This window comes from Haematobia irritans, chromosome 2 (genome assembly GCF_050003625.1).
Source record: "Haematobia irritans isolate KBUSLIRL chromosome 2, ASM5000362v1, whole genome shotgun sequence".
NCBI classification, from domain to species: Eukaryota; Metazoa; Arthropoda; class Insecta; order Diptera; family Muscidae; genus Haematobia; species Haematobia irritans.
Genome location: NC_134398.1, coordinates 73824332 through 73845323, shown reverse-complemented (window position 1 = coordinate 73845323; position 20992 = coordinate 73824332). Strand labels below are relative to the sequence as shown.

Genomic DNA, 20992 nt, shown 5'->3' with positions numbered 1-20992 from the left:
ATAAATATCCCAAATTTACCTAAATATCGCAATTCGCTATAAATTACATGAAGCAACAAAGAATCCGGGTATCAAAAGAAAATCATATATAAGGAAATTAATTCTAGAGCCCTGTCTGGCCTACACTTTGAAAAATTACAATCAATATAGATCAACGTTTTCCAGAAAATACTATGGAGACCGCAAACCTACTCATCTATATATGTATATACTCTTAATTTAAATTATTCTTTTCAAGTTATATTAAGAAACTGTAACTCAAATACTGGTCCACAAGCGCTTGTTGGCTGAGCAACTCAAATAATTTCGTGAGTATTAAAGAATCTTTGTTTTTTTTTTATCTTCTTAATTTGTTATATATCTATGGATGATGGGAATTTTCATTATTTAAGATTATTCAACTAATTCTGATTTGTTTTCTTGTATTAGAATTTTAAAATATTGAGATAGGCCACTTTTTGCAATTTAACATAATTTTTAATTCCCCTTTAATTTATTTGTTGATCTAGAAATAATTGTCAATATAATGATTACTAAAAATATGCAATATTATTATTAAAGTATTTGCGTTTAATTTTCGAAATTGAAGGTTTGAGCGTGTAGAGTGTCGTTAGGGCTGACAAACATCTTGGTCGGCAAGGCAGGGTGGGATAACCGATCGGATATCAATGACACCTAGATATCCATTTTCCGGGACCGGTTCCGTTTTCTTTTAAATAGCTAACTAGGTTTGTCATTATGAAAAAAAAAGTGTATGCTACCATTAAAATTTTATTGTTGGTGTAAGCGGCTGGGATCTAACTTCGGCGACAAGAACACCCCCCCCTCCACTGAGCAAGGTCGGAACATTCGGTAGCAATGGTCAGTAGAAGTTAGGATCCAGTGTGAGAGCCGTTACAAACCCCAGAAAAAGTTTTTGATTTTTTTTTTTATGAAAATTATGCCCAATATGATTTTTTTAACATTTGGAGTGGTTTTCTTTTCAAAAAATGTACAGCAAGACAGCCGTCGCTGGGGTTTTTTGTCCTGCCCTCCAGTTGATGGAATTGAAATCTGGAATTTGACAAGGAACCGAGCTGATTCTGAACATGTGTGATAGCTCAAAATGTTCGTATTGATGTCAGCTTTCACGTTCCTTTGTCCAAATTTTCTAGGTTTTTAATATGTGGACACCAGGCGTTGGTTAGTGTCCTGACCACCACTTACAACATTGAAATCTAGAATTTGACTAGGAACCGAGGTGATTCCGAACATAGGTTATACATCAAAATGTTCGTATTGATGTCAGCTATCATGTTCCTTTGTCCAAATTTTCTAGGTTTTTAATATGTGGACACTAGGTTAGATTTAGTGTCCTGGTCACCTAATTCCGATGGAAACCTTCAATGGGTGAACCCCAGAAAAAGTTTTTGAATTTTTTTTTTATGAAAATTATGCCCAATATGATTTTTTTAACATTTGGAGAGGTTTTCTTTTCAAAAAATGTACAGCAAGTCAGCCGTCGCTGGGGTTTTTTGTCCTGCCCTCCAGTTGATGGAATTGAAATCTGGAATTTGACAAGGAACCGAGCTGATTCTGAACATGTGTGATAGCTCAAAATGTTCGTATTGATGTCAGCTTCCATGTTCCTTTGTCCAAATTTTCTAGGTTTTTAATATGTGGACACCAGGCGTTGTTTAGTGTCCTGACCACCAGTTTCAACACTGAAATCTGGAATTTGACTGGGAACCGAGCTGATTTGGAACATGTGTGATACCTCAAAATGTTCGTATTGATGTCAGCTTTCACGTTCCTTTGTCCAAATTTTCTAGGTTTTTAGTATGTGACCTCCAGGCTGGATTTAGTGTCCTAAACTTCGAGTTGCACATAGAAATCATTGATTTCTGAAGCAAACTAAGTGATTTGGACAATGAGTCATACCTTAAATTGTAGCTAAAGAATCAGGCTACATGTTTAGAACTTCCTAAGAATTAGTAATTGGACAGTTTTCCTATATTTTTGTCCAGGAATCTCGTTCTCCATTGAAATTCTAGCCCCGAACAGTTGATAAAAAAGGTACTTTTTCAGTTTTTGCCGTCTCTGTGTCACCCTGTGAACAGACAATTTTTTTTGTTATCGAAAATTAGCGACGTCGCTAACTTCACGGAGGTTACCTTTTAAGTGTACACTGGGTGTACAGTGTGTCGGATCGATACTACTAGTCGGCGATGACTAAATAATCGGTAAATGTGTTAAGGGCACCTTATACGGTCGGATAAACCCTGCGACACAACACGTTGCGGCGACAAATCCGATAGTATAAGGTCGTGTTCGGCTGTCGCGGGAACGTGTTGGCATAAAATCAAAACAACTTATGGCGTTTTCTTTTCTTGTAGAAAATGCACACTTTTTTTGCATTTTGCCCGGAAAATGTACTCTTTAGGTTCTTTTCTAAAAAAACAGGCAAAAGTGCGAAAAGGCTTCGAATTCTGTTGTGAAAATAGCGCCACGCATAGAGGCAAATTACGGGCATTTTCAGCACTGCCAACAAACGAGAGTGCTGCCATTGCCCTGTTTCCTTCTTTGAATTCTTTTCTGCCCGCTGAAATGATAGCATTTTTTTAGGTTGCTGGTAACATTTTAAAAATGCGCATTCTGTACAGACAAAATGAAGGCAAAGCTCTTTTTTCAGAAAAGAAAACACCATTAGATATTTTCTGGTTGGGGGGTACAAATTATTGAGTGTAAGGGGATGTTCGACAAACATTATCAAAGACAAATCTATTTTTACATTAAAAACATGCATTTCTGCAATGAAATTAATGATGGATCGCCAATTTTGGTTGAAAATTAAAGAAATATATAAATCTAAACCATTTCTTTCATTTTTTCAGTAAAAAATGGTTTCACCCATAAATCTTCGTACAACTTCATTGTTTGTTTATGCTTCTTCTTATTTTTCATGTTCTCATCACATTTGTTCGTGCAGTGTAAGGGCAAAACTTGAACGAACACACAACAAATAGACGAACCTCTGTCGGAGTGTTTATCCTACCGTCTAAGGTCCGCTTTATCGATCCCATAAACATGCAGCAGTATCGATTATGCCTTCGGACTTAACTTATAGTGTGCACAATATATGGGATATGTTCGACACGAGCACTGTCGTCCGGAATAACTGGTAGTCTGTAATGCGCTTTACAGACTATCAGTTATTCCGGACGGAATGTCGGTGTTTGTAAAGAATTTTACAATGTGTCGGATCGATACGACTTGTCGGCGATGACTAAATAATCGGTAAATGTGTTATCGATCCCATAAACATGCAGCAGTATCGATTATGCCGTCGGACTTAAATTATAATGTGCACAATATATGGGATATGTTCGACACGAGCACTGTCGTCCGGAATAACTGATAGTCTGTAAAGCGCATAAAGCGCATAAATGAAAATGCCAGAAAGTACAAGCTGGTGCTTTTTTTGAAAAGGGACCAAAAAAGACAATTTGGTGCTTTTCAGATATCAAAAAGCACTAAATTTGGTGCTAAAAGCACAAAATTGGCATCACTGATTTCAAAATTATATAAAACAGCTGACACATCTGGAACGCTTACGGTACGTTTACGAGCCCATAATCAGAATTTAAAACCTTTCAACGCGTGTGGTGTGATTGATTAGATTTAATACAACTGGATTAGGGTTTTTTTACATTGAATTACACACACAATGGCCGATGTGGACGATTTGTTCAATTGTTTCAATGAAGATGATGGGTGTGATACGTTAGAGCCTCCTGTAGCAATAGACCGGCCACAAGTTGTTGAACACGATGAAGGGAACCATAAGCCAATGTAAGTTAAAAAATATTCTTGTATCAGGAGATAATTAAGCTGAACATTTACAGATCTTCCAAAACCGCCGAAAAACGGGCACTGCCTTTAACAGAAAGTGAAAGCGGTGATACAAATAAGCGTTCTAAAACAACTGAATCTATTTTGGACGATATATGCGTTGATGCATTGCGTTCCCGAATAGCTGTCCATGTAATCAAATCGCCTGAATCTTGTACACATGAAGTAGCTGTTTACCCTGGCCAAGAGTATATACCGCTTCAAAGTTTCAGTGGTACTCCAGCGAAAGAATATCCTTTCGTTTTAGATCCATTTCAAAAAGAAGCTATTCTTTGCATAGATAATCAACAAAGTGTTTTAGTATCAGCCCATACGTCGGCTGGTAAGACAGTAGTTGCGGAATACGCCATAGCAAAATCCCTAAATTGTAAACAACGAGTAATATACACCACTCCCATCAAGGCGTTGTCAAACCAGAAATATCGAGAATTCAGCGAGGAATTCAAAGATGTTGGGTTGGTTACGGGTGATGTTACTATTAATCCATCAGCTTCCTGTCTTATAATGACAACAGAAATTTTGCGTAATATGTTGTACCGGGGCAGTGAAATTATGCGTGAAGTTGGTTGGGTGGTGTTTGACGAAATACATTATATGCGAGATAAAGAGCGTGGTGTGGTATGGGAAGAGACGTTGATATTGTTGCCGGATAATGTACGTTATGTATTTTTGTCTGCTACTATTCCCAATGCCAGACAATTTGCAGAATGGGTGTGCCACTTGCATAAACAACCTTGCCACGTGGTCTACACCGACTATCGTCCCACTCCATTACAACATTACATTTTCCCAGCTGGAGGAGATGGAATTCATTTGATTGTTGACGAAAAGGGACAGTTTAAGGAAGATAATTTCAACACAGCTATGGCTGTATTGCAAAATTCGGGTTTGTTATACACGAAGAGAATTGCGATTTAAATTTCTATTAACGTTGTCCAAATTCTAGGTGAAGCAGCAAAAGGTGACCAGAAAGGACGTAAGGGCGGGATAAAAGGGGTCAATGCAGGTCAATCCAACATATTTAAAATTGTAAAAATGATCATGGAACGTAATTTCGCACCCGTCATCATATTTTCATTTAGTAAAAAGGACTGCGAGGTATATGCCATGCAAATGGCCAAATTGGATTTTAATACTGCCGAGGAGAAAAAGTTGGTCGATGAAGTGTTCAATAATGCACTTGACGTGCTCTCCGAGGAAGATAGACAATTACCACAAGTCGAAAACGTGCTGCCACTTCTAAGACGCGGTATAGGCATTCATCATGGTGGCCTCTTACCAATTCTCAAGGAAATTATAGAAATTCTTTTCGGCGAAGGACTTTTAAAAGCGTTATTTGCAACCGAAACTTTTGCTATGGGACTTAATATGCCCGCACGAACGGTATTATTTACGGCGCCACGGAAATTCGACGGCAAAGATTTCCGATGGATTTCATCTGGAGAATATATTCAAATGGCCGGAAGAGCTGGACGTCGCGGGTTAGATGACAAGGGTATAGTTATATTAATGATCGATGAGAAAGTGTCGCCCGCTGTGGGTCGTGGTATTGTTCAAGGGAAGGCAGATCCCATAAATTCTGCCTTCCATCTGACCTACAATATGGTTTTAAATTTATTGCGTGTGGATGAAATCAATCCAGAATATATGTTAGAACGTTCGTTCTTCCAATTTCAAAATCAATCATCGATTCCAGATCTTTATAAGGAGGTACAAGACAAACAGCTTGAATTAGAAAAATTCAAAATCAGTGAAGAGCATAGTGTAGCATCGTACCACCATATACGCGATCAGCTAGATTCGTTGAGTACACAATTTCGCATATGGATTACTAAGCCAGAATATTTGGTACCATACCTTCAACCGGGTCGTCTTGTCAAAGTAAAAAACGAAAATGAAGAATACGATTGGGGAATAGTGGTAAATTTTAAGAAACAAACTAGTAAAACGAAAAATCCCTTGCAAGCAGAAACATCAGTTATTGTTGATGTCTTACTACATGTCTCTGAGGAATCTTCTAAAAGTGACGAACCCAAACCTTGTAAGCCCGGACAAAAAGGAAACATGGAAGTTGTGCCAGTTGTCCACAAACTTTTATCTCAAATTTCCTCATTAAGGGTTTATTACCCCAATGATCTAAGACCTGCCGATAATCGTCGGAGTGTTTTAAAAACAATCAAGGAAGTAAAGAAACGTTTTCCCAAGGGGCCGCCGCTACTAAATCCTATAACAGAAATGAACATTAAGGATCCGGAATTCAAAAATATTGTTGATTCCATAGCTAAGTTTGAAGAACGTTTATATGCCCATCCCTTGCACAATTCGCCCGAGCTCGACCACATTTATTCCCGCTATACAGAAAAACTGAAAGTAATGGAAGAACTAAAAGCAGCTAAAAATAAATTAAAAGAAGCCCGAAGTCTGCTACAAATGGACGAGTTGAAGCATCGCAAACGAATTCTTCGTAGAATGGAGTATTGCACAGCCCAAGATGTCATTGAATTCAAAGGACGAGTAGCTTGTGAACTTAGTTCTGCAGACGAACTTTTAATGACCGAAATGATATTCAATGGCGTCTTTAATGATCTGACAACAGCACAATCTGTCTCCTTGCTATCGTGTTTCGTTTGTGATGAGAAATCGTCCGAAAATCCCGCGTCAGCCGAAGAACTTTCGGGTCCTTTGCGATCGATGCAGGAGTTGGCGAGACGCATAGCCAAAATTTCCAATGAATGCAAGTTGGAGTTGGACGAAGAGCAATATGTCGATAAATTTAAGCCTTTTTTAATGGATGTTGTTCTTGCTTGGTGTAAAGGTACGTCTTTCCTTAACGTTTGCAAAATGACTGATATATTTGAAGGATCGATTATACGTTGTATGCGCCGTTTGGAAGAATTACTACGTCAAATGTGTCAAGCGGCCAAGACTATAGGCAATACAGATTTGGAAAATAAATTCTCCGAAGGCATTCGTTTGCTTAAGAGAGATATTGTTTTTGCCGCTTCCTTGTATCTTTAGATTGCAAAACGCATTTTGACCATCCTTCAAACAATAAATATCTTTTTAACTTTATATTTTGTTATTTAGAATTGTACAATTTGTGATTGTACTCCATGTTCCAACATGTTACATGAAGCTGCGTGAAATAAAGCTCGATACATTAAAAATACATTTTTTTGCATTTGAGGCTAGTTGATGTTTTAGTATCTTTTTGTCATATTTACAATAGTTGTATATTAGTATTTGTTGTAACAGTTTATTGTGGTTTCATCCATTTTATGATATGCGCTTTAGTACTTCAACTTGTATCCAGATCAAGGGACTCTGCGGCTAAAGGTGGGTACTATGTTCTGGTTTTGAATTGAAAACCACTTTATTTTCGCGTTTTGCTTAAAGGAGGGTATTAAGTTCGAGCTTAGCCGCTAACATCGTAATTTTTCACGATTAATTTTCTTTAATAATCCATTTTAAGGAATACAAACTTTGTGAAAATTTGCTTTGGGCTATTCCCCATCAAGTTATAATAAAATTTGCAACATATGTGTATAATTTTATGCTTTTTTTACTGAGTTAGTTTTCACTTTAGCGGCTAAACTCGAACTTAGTACCCACTTTAAATCATCAAAATTATAAATGAAAACAAACTTATTCCTGTAGTCTTGCCGAAATCTAGAGGAACAAGATACTGCGCATCAATTGAGTTAATTTATCTGTTTTAATAAAGTAACCACGAAAATTTCAACGCGAAAAGCGAACACAGTACTGACCTTAAGATGGGATGTGTCCAGAGTAATCTGGTGGTGACTCGGATAGGTTTAGCTGGGCAAGCGAAGAGGTGTCGCGTGTCATATGAGGCACACGATTGCAACGCTGCTACCAATCACTGATAGATAGCACTGGAGGAAAGAGACCTCCCACGGCAGACTAGCATTAGCGTAGCTAGACAATTTTCCTAGGGGGGGCTATAGCCCCCCTAGATAAAACTTTATAGACTGAACTTATAGGTTCAACTAATGTTTTATTTCATAAAATTTAATAAAAAAATAGACATCAAAATAACTCGACAATCAATTTATAATAAAGCAACTAAAAGTACCTTACGGGAAATTGGTGCAAATTGCCACTGACGGACCTATCACAGAACTGGTACCTGTGCTCCAGTTAGTTGCAATTTTCATATTTAGTGAAATAAAATTATCAGAATAACCTTTTGTTCGACATATTTCAAAAGTTTTTTTTTCATTTCGGGTTCGATTAGGAGCCCAAATTGAAAGAGATTTCTAAGAGTTTGTCCGAGACTGTTTCCTGAGGACCTGTTTATGGGTTGCTCCTGCTAAAGTGTCCCAGGACGTGTCCTTTGGGATGAGTCCAAGACGCATCCTAAAATGTAAGTTTACTCCGTCAATGACAAACCCATGTTAAAGTGGACGGTCCCTTCCATACGTTTTGATCAGAACTGGGACTGGTCCATACACACCAGGGACTAGTCCTGTACCAGTTCTGTGGTTGATCCATTTCCCGTAGGGTAGTTCCACACTTTTCCCAGCAAAAATTGGGAGTTGTTCTAAAGGCACAACTTTAAAAGCACTTCCAAAAATGTCCTCACAAAGAAGTTAACTATTTTAACTACACAGGAAGTTTTTTTACTTCATTATACACTTCACCACTACTGTGGTACAGGGTATAATAAGTTTGTGCATTTGTATGTAACGCCAAGAAGGAAAAGTCTGAGACCCATCGTTTAGTATACCGATCGTCTTAGAATTAAATTCTGAGTCGATTTAGCGATGTCCGTCTGTCTGTATGTCTGTCTGTTGATGTATTTTTGTGTGCAAAGTACAGCTCGCAGTTTTAGTCCGATTGTCCTAAAATTTGGTATAGGGTCCTATTTCGGCTCAAAGATCCCTATTGATTTTGGAAAAAATCGGTTCAGATTTAGATATAGCTGCCATATATATTTTTCACCGATCTGGTCATAATTGGCGTGCATATCAACTGATCTTCCTAAAATTCCGTACATCCGAATATTTTATGAGTCTCAAAAAAACTTGCAAAATATCAGCCAAATCGCTTCAGATTTAGATATACCTCCCATATATAGCTTTCGCCCGATTTACACTCATATGACCACAGAGGCCAATTTTTGACTCCGATTTAGTTGAAATTTTGCACAGGGAGTAGAATTAGCATTGTAGCTATGCGTGCCAAATTTGGTTGACATGTATATGTTTTTCTGATTTCGACCAACATTTTCCTTGTAAAATCGCCACTGCTTAGTCGAAAAGTTGTAAAAATGACTCTAATTTTCTTAAACTTATAATACATATATATCGAGCGATAAATCATAAATAAACTTTTGCGAAGTTTCCTTATAATTGCTTCAGATTTAAATGTTTCCCATAATTTTTTACTAAAATTGTGTTCCACCCTAGTGCATTAGCCAACTTAAATTTTGAGTCTATAGATTTTTTAGAAGTCTATCAATTCTGTCCAAATCGAGTGATATTTAAATGTATGTATTTGGGACAAACCTTTATATATAGCCCCCAACACATTTGACGGATATGATATGGTATCGAAAATTTAGATCTACAAAGTGGTGCAGGGTATAATATAGTCGGCCCCGCCCGACTTTAGACTTTCCTTACTTGTTTTTTTATATTTTAATGCGTAATTTTTTGTTTTCTTTTTTCAAATAGTTAAAAAAAGAGTAAGATTAAATAAAATGGTACAAATTAATCAAATTTTGCCACAAAAAACTCCATTATAGAAAAATCAATAATATTTGAAAATATTCGAGGGAAAACGTTTCAAACAAGCGTTAGAATGCATTAAAAATCATAAAAAGTATAAAAATTATTTATTTGGGAAAATATCACAAAATTAATAATTCACATTCAAAACAATGAATTCGGATCACACCCAATAAACACAGGATGAGCGTTTTTCAAATGCAACAACTTTTCAGATTGAGGGTAAATATAATTTTCAACATAAATTCAACTTGACTTGAAATAGCTCATCTTCAATACATCTTCAAATTGTTTGCGAATTACTTCCAATTTGCCAAAATGTTGACGAAATCTTTGAAAAGGTGTTGATGATAATATGAGAAAACTTTGACAAAACACTACCCTAAAATGCAACGAAAAAACACGTGGTTTTCAATACTTATTTGTGCAACGAAGTTCGTGGTCAATTGCAAGAAATTAAGAAAATGGAAAATTTTAGACAAATAACCAAATAGTTTATAAAAATAGGTAAGTGGAAATAAGAAATCAAATAAAACTTTAAGGAAGTCACTAAAAGTATATCACTTTGCAGAAAACTAAAATTATGGATTCTACGTTCTTGAAAACATTAAAAAGCTGACCGATGAAAAAATGGTGGACAATTAACTGGAACTGCTTCAAATAGTTTATAATAATTGGTACGTCAATATGAAAAATTAATCAACACTTTAGAGAAGTCACTAAATTTAAATCTCTTTGCAGAAAACTAAAATCTGTGGATGCTACATTCTTGCAAACATTAAGAAGCTGGCCAATGGAAAATGAGTGGCTTATCGACAAGAAAAAGTTTCCAGAAACATTACAAGTGCAACCAATTAAAATTGTTAAAAACAACAAATTGTTGAAATCAACAACTTCTGGATGAAAATGTGCATCACATCGTCAGTTTAATTCATATGCTATTATCAGTTTAAAATGGATATTTTGTGAATTCCTTGTGCTGGAAATCAATTCTAACACGCGGTCCAGTACGTTCCTAATTTCAAATTGCCCGCATGTTAATAAATTTTAATGCTGTTTTATGACACCAAAAGGAAAGAAATCGAATTATCAATGCAAAAGTGTTTTGTTGTTTGTTTTTTCTTTTTTCTTATTTGTTGATATGTGTAATAAGATTATTATTTATCAATTGGTATTGTAGTGTATTATGTAGTGTAGTGTATTATTATATATTTTATTTTGATGAAAATGAATAAATTATACAAAATTCATAGAATTTTGGCATTGACTTTCAATTTGAAGTGGGGATATCATTCATACTGTTACGAATTTGATAATTATAGATATAGGTTTATTTAAATTGGTTTCCGTTAATTTAAAGTTTCAGATTGTAACGATAAAGTTTCGCTATCACTTGTTGGAATCATCTATTCATTTTCTAGTATTTTCCTGAATTTCTTTTATGTTCTTTTGTTTGCTTATCGAAATGTTAGTTCTTACTCTCTCATAGAATAGCAACCCCTTTGCTTTGTTATTTTGCATTCTCATTTCATCTCATTGTCTATTGTCATTATTGTTGTTGTTGTAGTACTGCGAGCATATATCTATGTGAGTGTGTATGTGTTTGGCAGCCAAGAAAAAATGAACAACTTAATGGTCGTAGATCCTTCTAGCATTGTCTAAGAATGTTCTGGCGTTGCCAGAATATTGTAGTGCTACCAGAATGTTCTCGTATTGCCACACCGTCATATATAAAAGCCCTCGCATGCTGCTAACGAGTCAGTCTTAATTAAAGCGTCAAACGAATAACTTCAGTGTGAACGAATTGTAAAGTGTGAAGTCATAGTAAATAAATTGTAGATTGTCGTTATTTAAAAGAACTGTGTTTTAATTGTCGGGTAATTAAAAACGCCTAAATATAAAAACGTAACAATTGGTGTCGGAAGTGAAATAACGAAAAAAAATCTACAATGAAGTTTAATGAGCTTCGTGTGGAAGACTTAAAAAAGGAATTGAGCAAACTGGAGCTGCCGACAACAGGCAATAAGGCCCAGCTTCAAAAGCGTCTACTGGAAGAGTTTGAACGGCGTAATATGGACATTGCGACGCATGGGTTTGATTATAAGGAAGACATTGATGAATCAATACTCGTCAATACCAGCAGTGTAGAAACTCCGTCTGTGGCTTCGAGTGTTGTAGATTACACATCAATGCTCAGTGTTTTGAGTAAAATGATGGAGGAAAACTCTAGAAAAATCATGGATGAGAATTCTAGAAAAATGGAAGAAAATTCTAGAAAAATAGAAGCAAATTCTAGAAAATTGGAAGAAAAATTCAACGAAATATTACAACAAATTTCTGAAGGCATGGAGAAACGTGTGGACCATATAGAAAATCAAATTGTGGAATTGGATAAGAAAGTTCTTTCCGTGGATGAGAAAATTATGGTTCATGATGAGAAGTTTCTGCACATCGAGAAAAAAATGTCAGAGCTGGAAATTAAAGGTGGTCCAGTGCGCGTCATCGAGGGCTCTAAAATCAAAACTCCTGTTTTCGATGGCTCAACGTCATTTGATGTCTTCAAATTCCAATTTGAAATGGTTGCTTCTAGAAATTTATGGAACGACAATGACAAAGCAATTGAACTTCTATTGGCATTAAAGGGCAACGCTGATGTGATACAAAGCATTCCCGCTGCCTCTAGAAATAATTATAATGAAGTAATAGCGGCACTTCAACGTAAGTACGGCGGAGAACATAAGCAAGACATCTTCAGAATGGAATTAAGAGGAAGAGTCCAGAAGTCAAATGAGACTCTACAAGACTTTGCAACAGAGGTTGAGCGGTTGGTGCTTTTGGCATATCCAGGAGAGAGTCACCCACTTGTGGACCGCATCAAAATTGAGACCTTTGTGAATGGCATTCGAGACCCAGAGATAAAATGTGCAACATATGCCGCACAAAAAGCTACATTCACAGAAACAGTAACATTTGCACTTGTACAAGAGACTGCGAGATTGCTGGCACGGCCTCAAATTCACAAAGTACGCAGAGTAGAGACCGAGTGTGAAGAATCGAAATCGGTCATTGAATTGGTAAAAGAGGCTCTAAAGCAGATAATGCAAGAAATGAAGCAGCAGGCAAATAAATCTAGAATAAAATGCTATAACTGTGATAAGGCTGGACATCTTTACCGGGAATGTAAAGCGTGGCGTAAAACGTCGGGGTCAATCTCGCCATTTCCATTAAACAATAATCAGAAGGCGACCACAAAGCCAAGCGACTCAAATTCAAATTTTGCGGATAATAGAAAAGGTGGCAAACAAGTTATTCATCAAGCCTTGACACGACGGCATTGCAATGTAGAAAGCAGACGCTACTCGAAGGCTGAACCAAAGGAGACAGTTGTAAATGTCAGGCAGTTACACATCGAATCTGGCACAGACTGGTCAACAGAGCAACGTAAAGATCCCATTCTGAGAAAAATTATTTCGGCTAAACAAGAAAATAAGAAACCAGCAAGAAAGAAATCGCAGCCGAAAGTCCACTTTTGAAATCATACTGGGCTCAATGGGATAGTTTAGTTCTAGTCAATGGATCCCTGCAACGTAAATGGGAAAGCGAAGATGGCAAGAGCAGCCGAAATTTGATCATCGTACCGGATTCCAAAATAAGAGACGTTTTGGCGGAGTTCCATAATGGTCCCAGTGGAGGTCATCTGGGAATAACCAAAACCGCCGAGAAAGTGAAGCAACGATTCTACTGGGTTGGATGCCAGAAATCAATTGCTGAATGGGTAGCCAATTGCGAGAAGTGCATGAAGGCGAAAGGTCCAACAACGAAAAGTCGAGGTGGTATGCAAGAATATAGACCAGGAGCCCCGTTTGAAAGAATAGCAATGGACGTGGCAGGCCCTTTCCCAGTAAGTGATTCTGGAAACCGTTATGTCCTTGTGGTCATGGATTACTTCAGCAAATGGCCGGAGGTGTATGCAATTCCAAACCAAGAGGCAAAAACGATTGTGGATGTGGTAAACAAAAACTGGATATGTCGCTACGGTGTGCCGTCCGAGATTCACTCAGACCAGGGAAGAAATTTTGAATCGGCCATATTCAAAGAGATGTGTGAATCCCTTGGTATCAAGAAAACGAGGACTACGCCATTACATCCACAATCCGATGGCATGGTAGAAAGGTTTAATCGCACTCTGGAGGAACATCTTCGAAAAGTAGTGGACAACGGCCAGAGGGACTGGGACGAGCATATACCAAAGTTTTTGTTGTCGTATAGATCTGCCATTCATGATTCCACCTCTCGAACACCGGCCAATGTTCTATTCGGAACTGAGTTGAAGTTGCCTGGAGATCTGATATTCGGCGCTAAACCTAATGAGCTCGCCATGGAAGAAAACAGAAACGACATCCCAAATACTTTCGGTGAAGTTCACGAATCAGTGCGCAACAAAATAAAAATGGTCAGCAACAGAATGAAGGCGAGATACGATCGTGCTGTAAATACTGAAGGCTTCCAAGAAGAAGAATTGGTTCTGCTATTTAACCCGCAACGAAAGAAAGGATTGTGTCCTAAACTGCAAACACAGTGGGAAGGCCCATACAAAGTCATCAAGAAGATCAATGATGTTGTATACCGGATTCAGAAGGACGACAGCCCTAGATCAAAGATGAAAGTTGTACATCTGGAACGATTGGCTCCTTACGGAACAGGTTCTGTGCCTGTTCGGGACGAACAGGCTTAAGCGGGAGGCAGTGTTACGAATTTGATAATTATAGATATAGGTTTATTTAAATTGGTTTCCGTTAATTTAAAGTTTCAGATTGTAACGATAAAGTTTCGCTATCACTTGTTGGAATCATCTATTCATTTTCTAGTATTTTCCTGAATTTCTTTTATGTTCTTTTGTTTGCTTATCGAAATGTTAGTTCTTACTCTCTCATAGAATAGCAACCCCTTTGCTTTGTTATTTTGCATTCTCATTTCATCTCATTGTCTATTGTCATTATTGTTGTTGTTGTTGTAGTAATGCGAGCATATATCTATGTGAGTGTGTATGTGTTTGGCAGCCAAGAAAAAATGAACAACTTAATGGTCGTAGATCCTTCTAGCATTGTCTAAGAATGTTCTGGCGTTGCCAGAATATTGTAGTGCTACCAGTATGTTCTCGTATTGCCACACCGTCATATATAAAAGCCCTTGCATGCTGCTAACGAGTCAGTCTTAATTAAAGCGTCAAACGAATAACTTCAGTGTGAACGAATTGTAAAGTGTGAAGTCATAGTAAATAAATTGTAGATTGTCGTTATTTAAAAGAACTGTGTTTTAATTGTCGGGTAATTAAAAACGCCTAAATATAAAAACGTAACAATACAAATTTATGTTGAAAAGTATTTGCAACGATGTTAATTTTGAATTTTACTCGCATCGAAAATTGTATGACAATTTATTGTTGCTAATGTGTTGAATTTCACTGTTGAGGGTAATGTCTGTTTTTTGTTGAGAACGCGATTTTCTCAACAATTTCTCAACTTGAATATTACCCTAATCCTTTGAAAAAATGTTTGAAAAATTGTTGAAATTTAGCATTTTTCAAACGTTTGTGTTTATTGGGCACCTTAAGAAGTGATGCAGATTCATTGCAACGGTTGTTGAACAAGTTCATATTACATTCATCGCTTCTCCAATCAATCAATTACTATTTTTTATTCAACAAAATCATAAGTTCAACCACAGCTTTATTTCATAAATATCAGACTTCTACCACAACCCAAGTAATTCGATTGTGCATGAAAGTCTTTAGTGGAACTTTGAGCGTTGTACGAGTATATACTTGTTTAAGTTTTATAAAAATGTAAAATCGTAAATAGGTTTTCAACTTCTGGGGGGGGGCTAAAATTTTTCTGGGGGGGTCTAAGCCCCCTCCCCAGAGGCCTTCCTACGCTTATGCAGACTAGGGTAGTTTTAGCCCAATTAAGATCAGGCAAGTGCAGCCGCCCCAATTTCTACTTATCAGTGATTGATAGCAGCGTATCTGACGTATGTCCAATTTACAACCAAGGGCCATATGACACGCGTCATGTTTTCTCTTGCCCAGCAAAACTAACCCGACTTACCACCAGATCACTCTGGACACACCCCACCTTAGTCGTTCCTCGATCTGGCTTTTGCCAAACCTAATTACATTAAAGTCAGAGAGCGGATTTTTGCTTCCGATATCACCACATCTAAGGTCTCAGGAAACATATTGAAGACTCGCGAAAGACATAAACGTAAATCTCTTCCTGCAGTTTTGGTGGTAAATCGGATTCGCGCCCAAGACCTTTTCGCGAGGTGGTCGTAAACGGGAAGAAAGTTGTCGCCTTATTCGACAGTGGTGCTACAATCACAGTATTGGGAAAGAATTGTGAGGAGTTTAGGAATATGAATTTGAGGATTTCTCCTGTTTATAAGATTAGCGTTGGGACCCCAAATGGTCAAAAGGCCCCGTGTATCGGTAGGGTCACGGTGGATATTGAGTACGATAATCAGTCGCATGCTTGTGAGGTCTACCTCGTGTTGTGTACTGATCTGGCAACTATTGATTATCTTTCTATAAATAATACTCTGGTAACACTTTACATTAAAATTCTTTATTATTGTGAAATTGAGTCTGAAGCTCAGTTTGATTGAATAAAGAGAAAAGTATAAGCGGCGTGTTTTATTGCAAGGAATATAAAAGTGGTGTCAGAAGTGGACAGCGACATGCCTTTAGAGACGGCAGACTTACGGGCTTTGGCCGAGTTGTTGAAGGAAGTCTTACAAGGTACGGCTGAACAGGCGGCCCACACAGCAGCAGCGAATATTGTCCAAGGAGGGACAACAGTACAACAGACAGCCACATCTAGCAATCTCGCATTACAAATCCAGTGAAGCAACTTCTGTTCAGGATTACTTCACTCGCTGCGAATGGTCGTTCCAATTAAGCAAGATTGATGAAGGGCGGTACAGAGAGTATATACTTGTTTATATGGGACCGGAGTTAAATGACTCGCTGAAGATTTTGTGCAGCCCAAGGGTTCCTCAAGACCTCACTTATGATGAGATTAAGATGCTTTTGATTAATCATTGGGACGGCAGAAAGAATCAATACGCGGAGAGTATCAAATTTCATCAGTTGGCTCCAGGAAAAGATGAACCCTTATCCAGTTTCGCCCTGCGTTTGAGGAAGGCAGCTAGTCATTGTACCTACGGCTCATTTTTAGACAGAATGTTGAAGGAACAGCTACTCCTTGGGTTAATGTCAAGAACCATTTGCGACGAAATAATTGCCAAGGAGCCCAAAGATTTTGGTGAGGCATATAACATAGCGCAACGATTAGAGGCATCGCACCAATCGGCATTAGAGATGAGGAATGCTGCATTACCCGAGACTAACAAAGTTGGGCTCATGGCTACAAGGTACAAGGCGGCTTCGGGACAAAAGGTTAGAGCGGCTCCACGTCGGCAAAGAGAGAGAAGTCCAGAGGGCCGAATAGAAAATGTATCGTGTTATATGTGTGGCGGACCATATAGTCGAGATCGATGACTTTCGTAATATTACTGGACACATTGCAAAGGTTTGTAAATCCAAAACGGCACATGTGACAGAGGAGGATGAACAAGATGACGCTGAATTTATTCAAAGGCTTAACCAAATTGGAGCGACAAATTGCGGTAAACATATGCTTGAGGTGTTTATAAATGGAAAAAAGTAAATATGGAATTAGATACAGGGGCACCCTGTAGCATTGTTAGCAGGAAGACACTTGAAAAGGTAATTCAAAATCCCCGAATACTCAAAACAACAAGGAATTTTACTAGCTTCACGGGTCATAGGATCAATTGTATTGGCCGTGTGGAATGGGCCGCGAGAATGGATAGCACAATTCGTTAAAGAAATCGATTTTGTTGGACTGTTTGCTCCATCGGAGCAGGTGGGTACTATGAAGCTGGCCATCCCGAGGCTCCCTGCATATGAGGCACAGGCAATACAAGATACATTACATTATTAAGTAGCATGAAGTTGTTTTCAGTGATGTTCCAGGGGAACTTGATGTACCTCCTGTTAGGGTGCACTTTAAAACCGATATAAGTCCAGTATTCGCTACGGCAAGAGAAATTCCACTAGCCTTAAGAGAGTATGCAGCGGAAATTGAAAAAAATATAGCGGCAGGTCTATACAAGAAGGTCGAGTTTTCGGAATGGGCTTCTACTACCCATGTTTCGAAAAAGACCGGGAAAATCAGAATCACTGGGAATTATAAGACAACCCTCAATCCAAGAATAATTGTGGACGAACACCCGATCCCGAAACCACTGGATTTGTTTAATAAGATAAAAGGTGCAAAATTGTTTTGCCATCTAGACGTGACGGATGCATATTCTCATCTAGTGAACCATGGAGGAGGTATTACAAGATATACCAAATGTTTGCAATTGTTTCGATGGCATACTGATCTACGCTGAGGATTTCGAGAATTTAAAAGCCGTACTTAAAAGAACACTTGAACGTCTGTATACAAAAGGATTGCGGCTTAATAGGAGCAAATGTGTTTTTGCAGCACCATCTGTAGAGTTTTTGGGCCATAAGATCGATAGAGAGGGTATCCATAAATCCGACAGGCATATAGAGGCTGTGCGAGATGCACCTTCACCTATGACACATGATGAATTGCAATTATTTTTGGGCAAGGCTACATATTATGGATCATTTATACCCAATTTAGCGACACGGGTGAGGCCCCTACACGATATGCTGAGAAATGAGAAATTCCATTGGACTTCGGAAGCAAGCAAGGCATTTAAGGACATCAAGAGCGCTTTAATTTCACCGCAGGTTTTAACACCTTACAATCCTGAATTGCCTGTCTTACTGGCAACAGACGCCAGTCAAGTTGGTTTAGGGACCGTTTTGTCTCACCGGATGCCAGATGGAAAGAGGCTCTGGCAATTGTATGGGCAGTCAATAAGTTTTTTCTATACCTTTATGCACGCCACTTCACATTGATTACGGATCATAAACCGTTGTCGCAAATTTTTGATCCAAATAAATCGTTGTCTGTCCTATGTATTAGCCGAATGGCGAATTATGCGGATTTTTTAGCGAATTTTAATTTCGATGTAAATTTCAAGACAACGAAGGCAAATGCTAATGCGGATTTTTGCTCGAGAGCGGTCAAGAAAGAAGGCGTAAACAGGATTAAACATGATTATGATGATTTCGATAACTTTATAATAAAACAGTTCGAACAGTTACCTATGAGTGCTGAGCATATTGGCTTGGAAAGCCGAAAAGACGAGGAATTGGGAGTCATACGGCTACAGGGCTCCAGAGATGCATTGGCTGGAAATTGTCTGATTTTTGAGCATCGGGTAGTCATTCCCACTAAATTACGTCCGAAAATTCTGCGGGACCTACACGCTGCCCATTTGGGCATCGTAAAAATGAAAGGCATAGCACGGTCGTTTGCATACTGGCCTGGAATAGATGGCGAAATAGAAGCCACTGCGAAGAGTTGTTTTGATTGCGCAAAATATGTCAATGAGCCTTCGAAATTTAGACAGCAGTATCCGAGTGGACCGATCCGATCGTATTTATGTGGACTACGCGGGATTTTTGGGGTCCATGTTAATTGTTGTAGATGCGTACAGCAAATGGATTGATGACTTCTTCCAGCACATCAGCGACCACGATCAAGATATTAGACGAATTGTTTGCCACGTACGGCGTTCCAGTAACTGTGGTATCAGATAATGGTACGTGTTTTTCTTCTTTGGAGTTCAAAGAATTTCTGACCAGGATGGGCGTTAGATATCACAAGTTCACGGCTCCGTACCATCCATCAACGAACGGGCAGACGGTAAAGAATGCACTGAAGGCAGCGGGAGCCAATAGAAACAACACACAAGAATATTTGAATAAATTTCTTCAACACTATCGCATTGCGCCTCACTCAACCACAGGGAAATCACCATCTTTATTATTCTTGGGCCGAAACGCACTTAGACCTACTGATGCCTCAGGACTTATCCAAGAAGATTACGGATAAACAGTACATAGAATTTAACGCAACATTTCGTTCATTTGAACCAATGCAAAACGTATTATTTCTGTCAAACAACCAGCGAATGGATAAATGGGTTCCAGGAATAATTTTGAATCGTATGGGTGATTTACACTACGAAATTTTATTCCAGGGAAGAACGGTGAAGCGGCATGTTGACCAAATTCGAGGCCAAACTCAGACCAATGGGAAGCCGTATGAGAACGAGGAGGCATTGAATCAACCAAAACGTCAACCACACATCTCGATAGAGTCTGAGAGATATGCTCCGACATCTGACCACGTAACAACACCTTTACGGGAGAGATCTGAGGATATGAATTCGCCGAATAGATGTCAAAACCCGGTTTCGAACAATAGAGAAGACCTCTTTTCTACACAACAGTCAGAATTTCTAGGTTTCGACTCTCCCGGAAGAGGAGAGATAAATGGAGATAGGAGCGGACAAGGTATGGATGAGCCTACCGGTAGGCGTGATATAAACCGAACAGGAAGAAGTCCATTGCTATATCGGCCGGGCAGTCCGGGTAACAGGCGGAGGTCTGCGAGAGTGAGACGTCGTACAATCTGGTTTAGCCCGAACTAACACAGGCGAAGGAAGACATGTTGTGTACTTATCTGGCAACTATTGATTATCTTTCTATAAATAATACTCTGGTAACACTTTACATTAAAATTCATTATTATTGTGAAATTGAGTCTGAAGCTCAGTTTGATTGAATAAAGAAAAAAGTATAAGCGGCGTGTTTTATTGCAAGGAATATAAAACCTCGTGCCGACATTAGAGAGCGAGATGTACTGTGGTGTTGATTTTTGGAAAATGTTTTCGGTGGCTTCTAATCTTATTAGTAGCATTATCGTAAAGGATGTTCCAGAAAATTCAAATGCACATCATATCTCTGAGAAGCAGCTTGAGGATCTAGACGAGGCCAAGTCGCACTGTTTGGATTTCGAGACTCACGGTCTGGGTAAAACGAGTGTGGAAGACCATGAAATTGATGCTGCTGACGCAGTTCCAATAAAGCAGCGCCACTACCCAACCGATCCAGAAAAAATTGAGGGCATAACGAAGATCCTGCTGCCCAGATGTATCCGAGATGTCCGGCGATTTCTTGGTCTTTGCTCATGGTTTCGTCGTTTTATAAAGGACTATGCGACTCTTTCTGCCCCAATTAACGAACCTTAAAAAAGTCGAAGTTATTTAACTTTGATTCGGAAGCCGTAGGCGCATTCAACGGATTGAAGGCGGCTTTGACAAGCGCGCTTATTCTG

General features: G+C 38.5%; 1 protein-coding gene and 1 long non-coding RNA gene across 2 annotated transcripts; both read left to right on the top strand.

Annotated features, from left to right (window-relative positions):
- Window positions 1-3606: 3606 nt before the first annotated feature.
- Mtr4 (exosome RNA helicase Mtr4) lies at window positions 3607-7058 on the top strand. The gene is made up of 3 exons (XM_075295294.1): window positions 3607-3831; window positions 3885-4777; window positions 4838-7058. Exons 1-3 carry the CDS (start codon window positions 3707-3709, stop codon window positions 6907-6909), a joined length of 3090 nt encoding a protein of 1029 aa, XP_075151409.1. The 5' UTR covers window positions 3607-3706; the 3' UTR covers window positions 6910-7058.
- Window positions 7059-9812: 2754 nt separating this feature from the next.
- Window positions 9813-10765, top strand: LOC142223007 (uncharacterized). The gene is made up of 3 exons (XR_012718482.1): window positions 9813-10151; window positions 10216-10321; window positions 10386-10765. It is a non-coding gene; the product is annotated as an uncharacterized LOC142223007 (long non-coding RNA).
- Window positions 10766-20992: the final 10227 nt, after the last annotated feature.

Excerpts from the sequence above, each read along its gene's own strand:
- Mtr4 (XM_075295294.1), top strand. The coding sequence starts at position 3,707 with ATGGCCGATGTGGACGATTTGTTCAATTGTTTCAATGAAGATGATGGG. Across the intron at positions 3,832-3,884 it reads GAAGGGAACCATAAGCCAAT|ATCTTCCAAAACCGCCGAAA; the intron begins GTAAGTTAAAAA and ends GAACATTTACAG. Across the intron at positions 4,778-4,837 it reads GGCTGTATTGCAAAATTCGG|GTGAAGCAGCAAAAGGTGAC; the intron begins GTTTGTTATACA and ends TCCAAATTCTAG.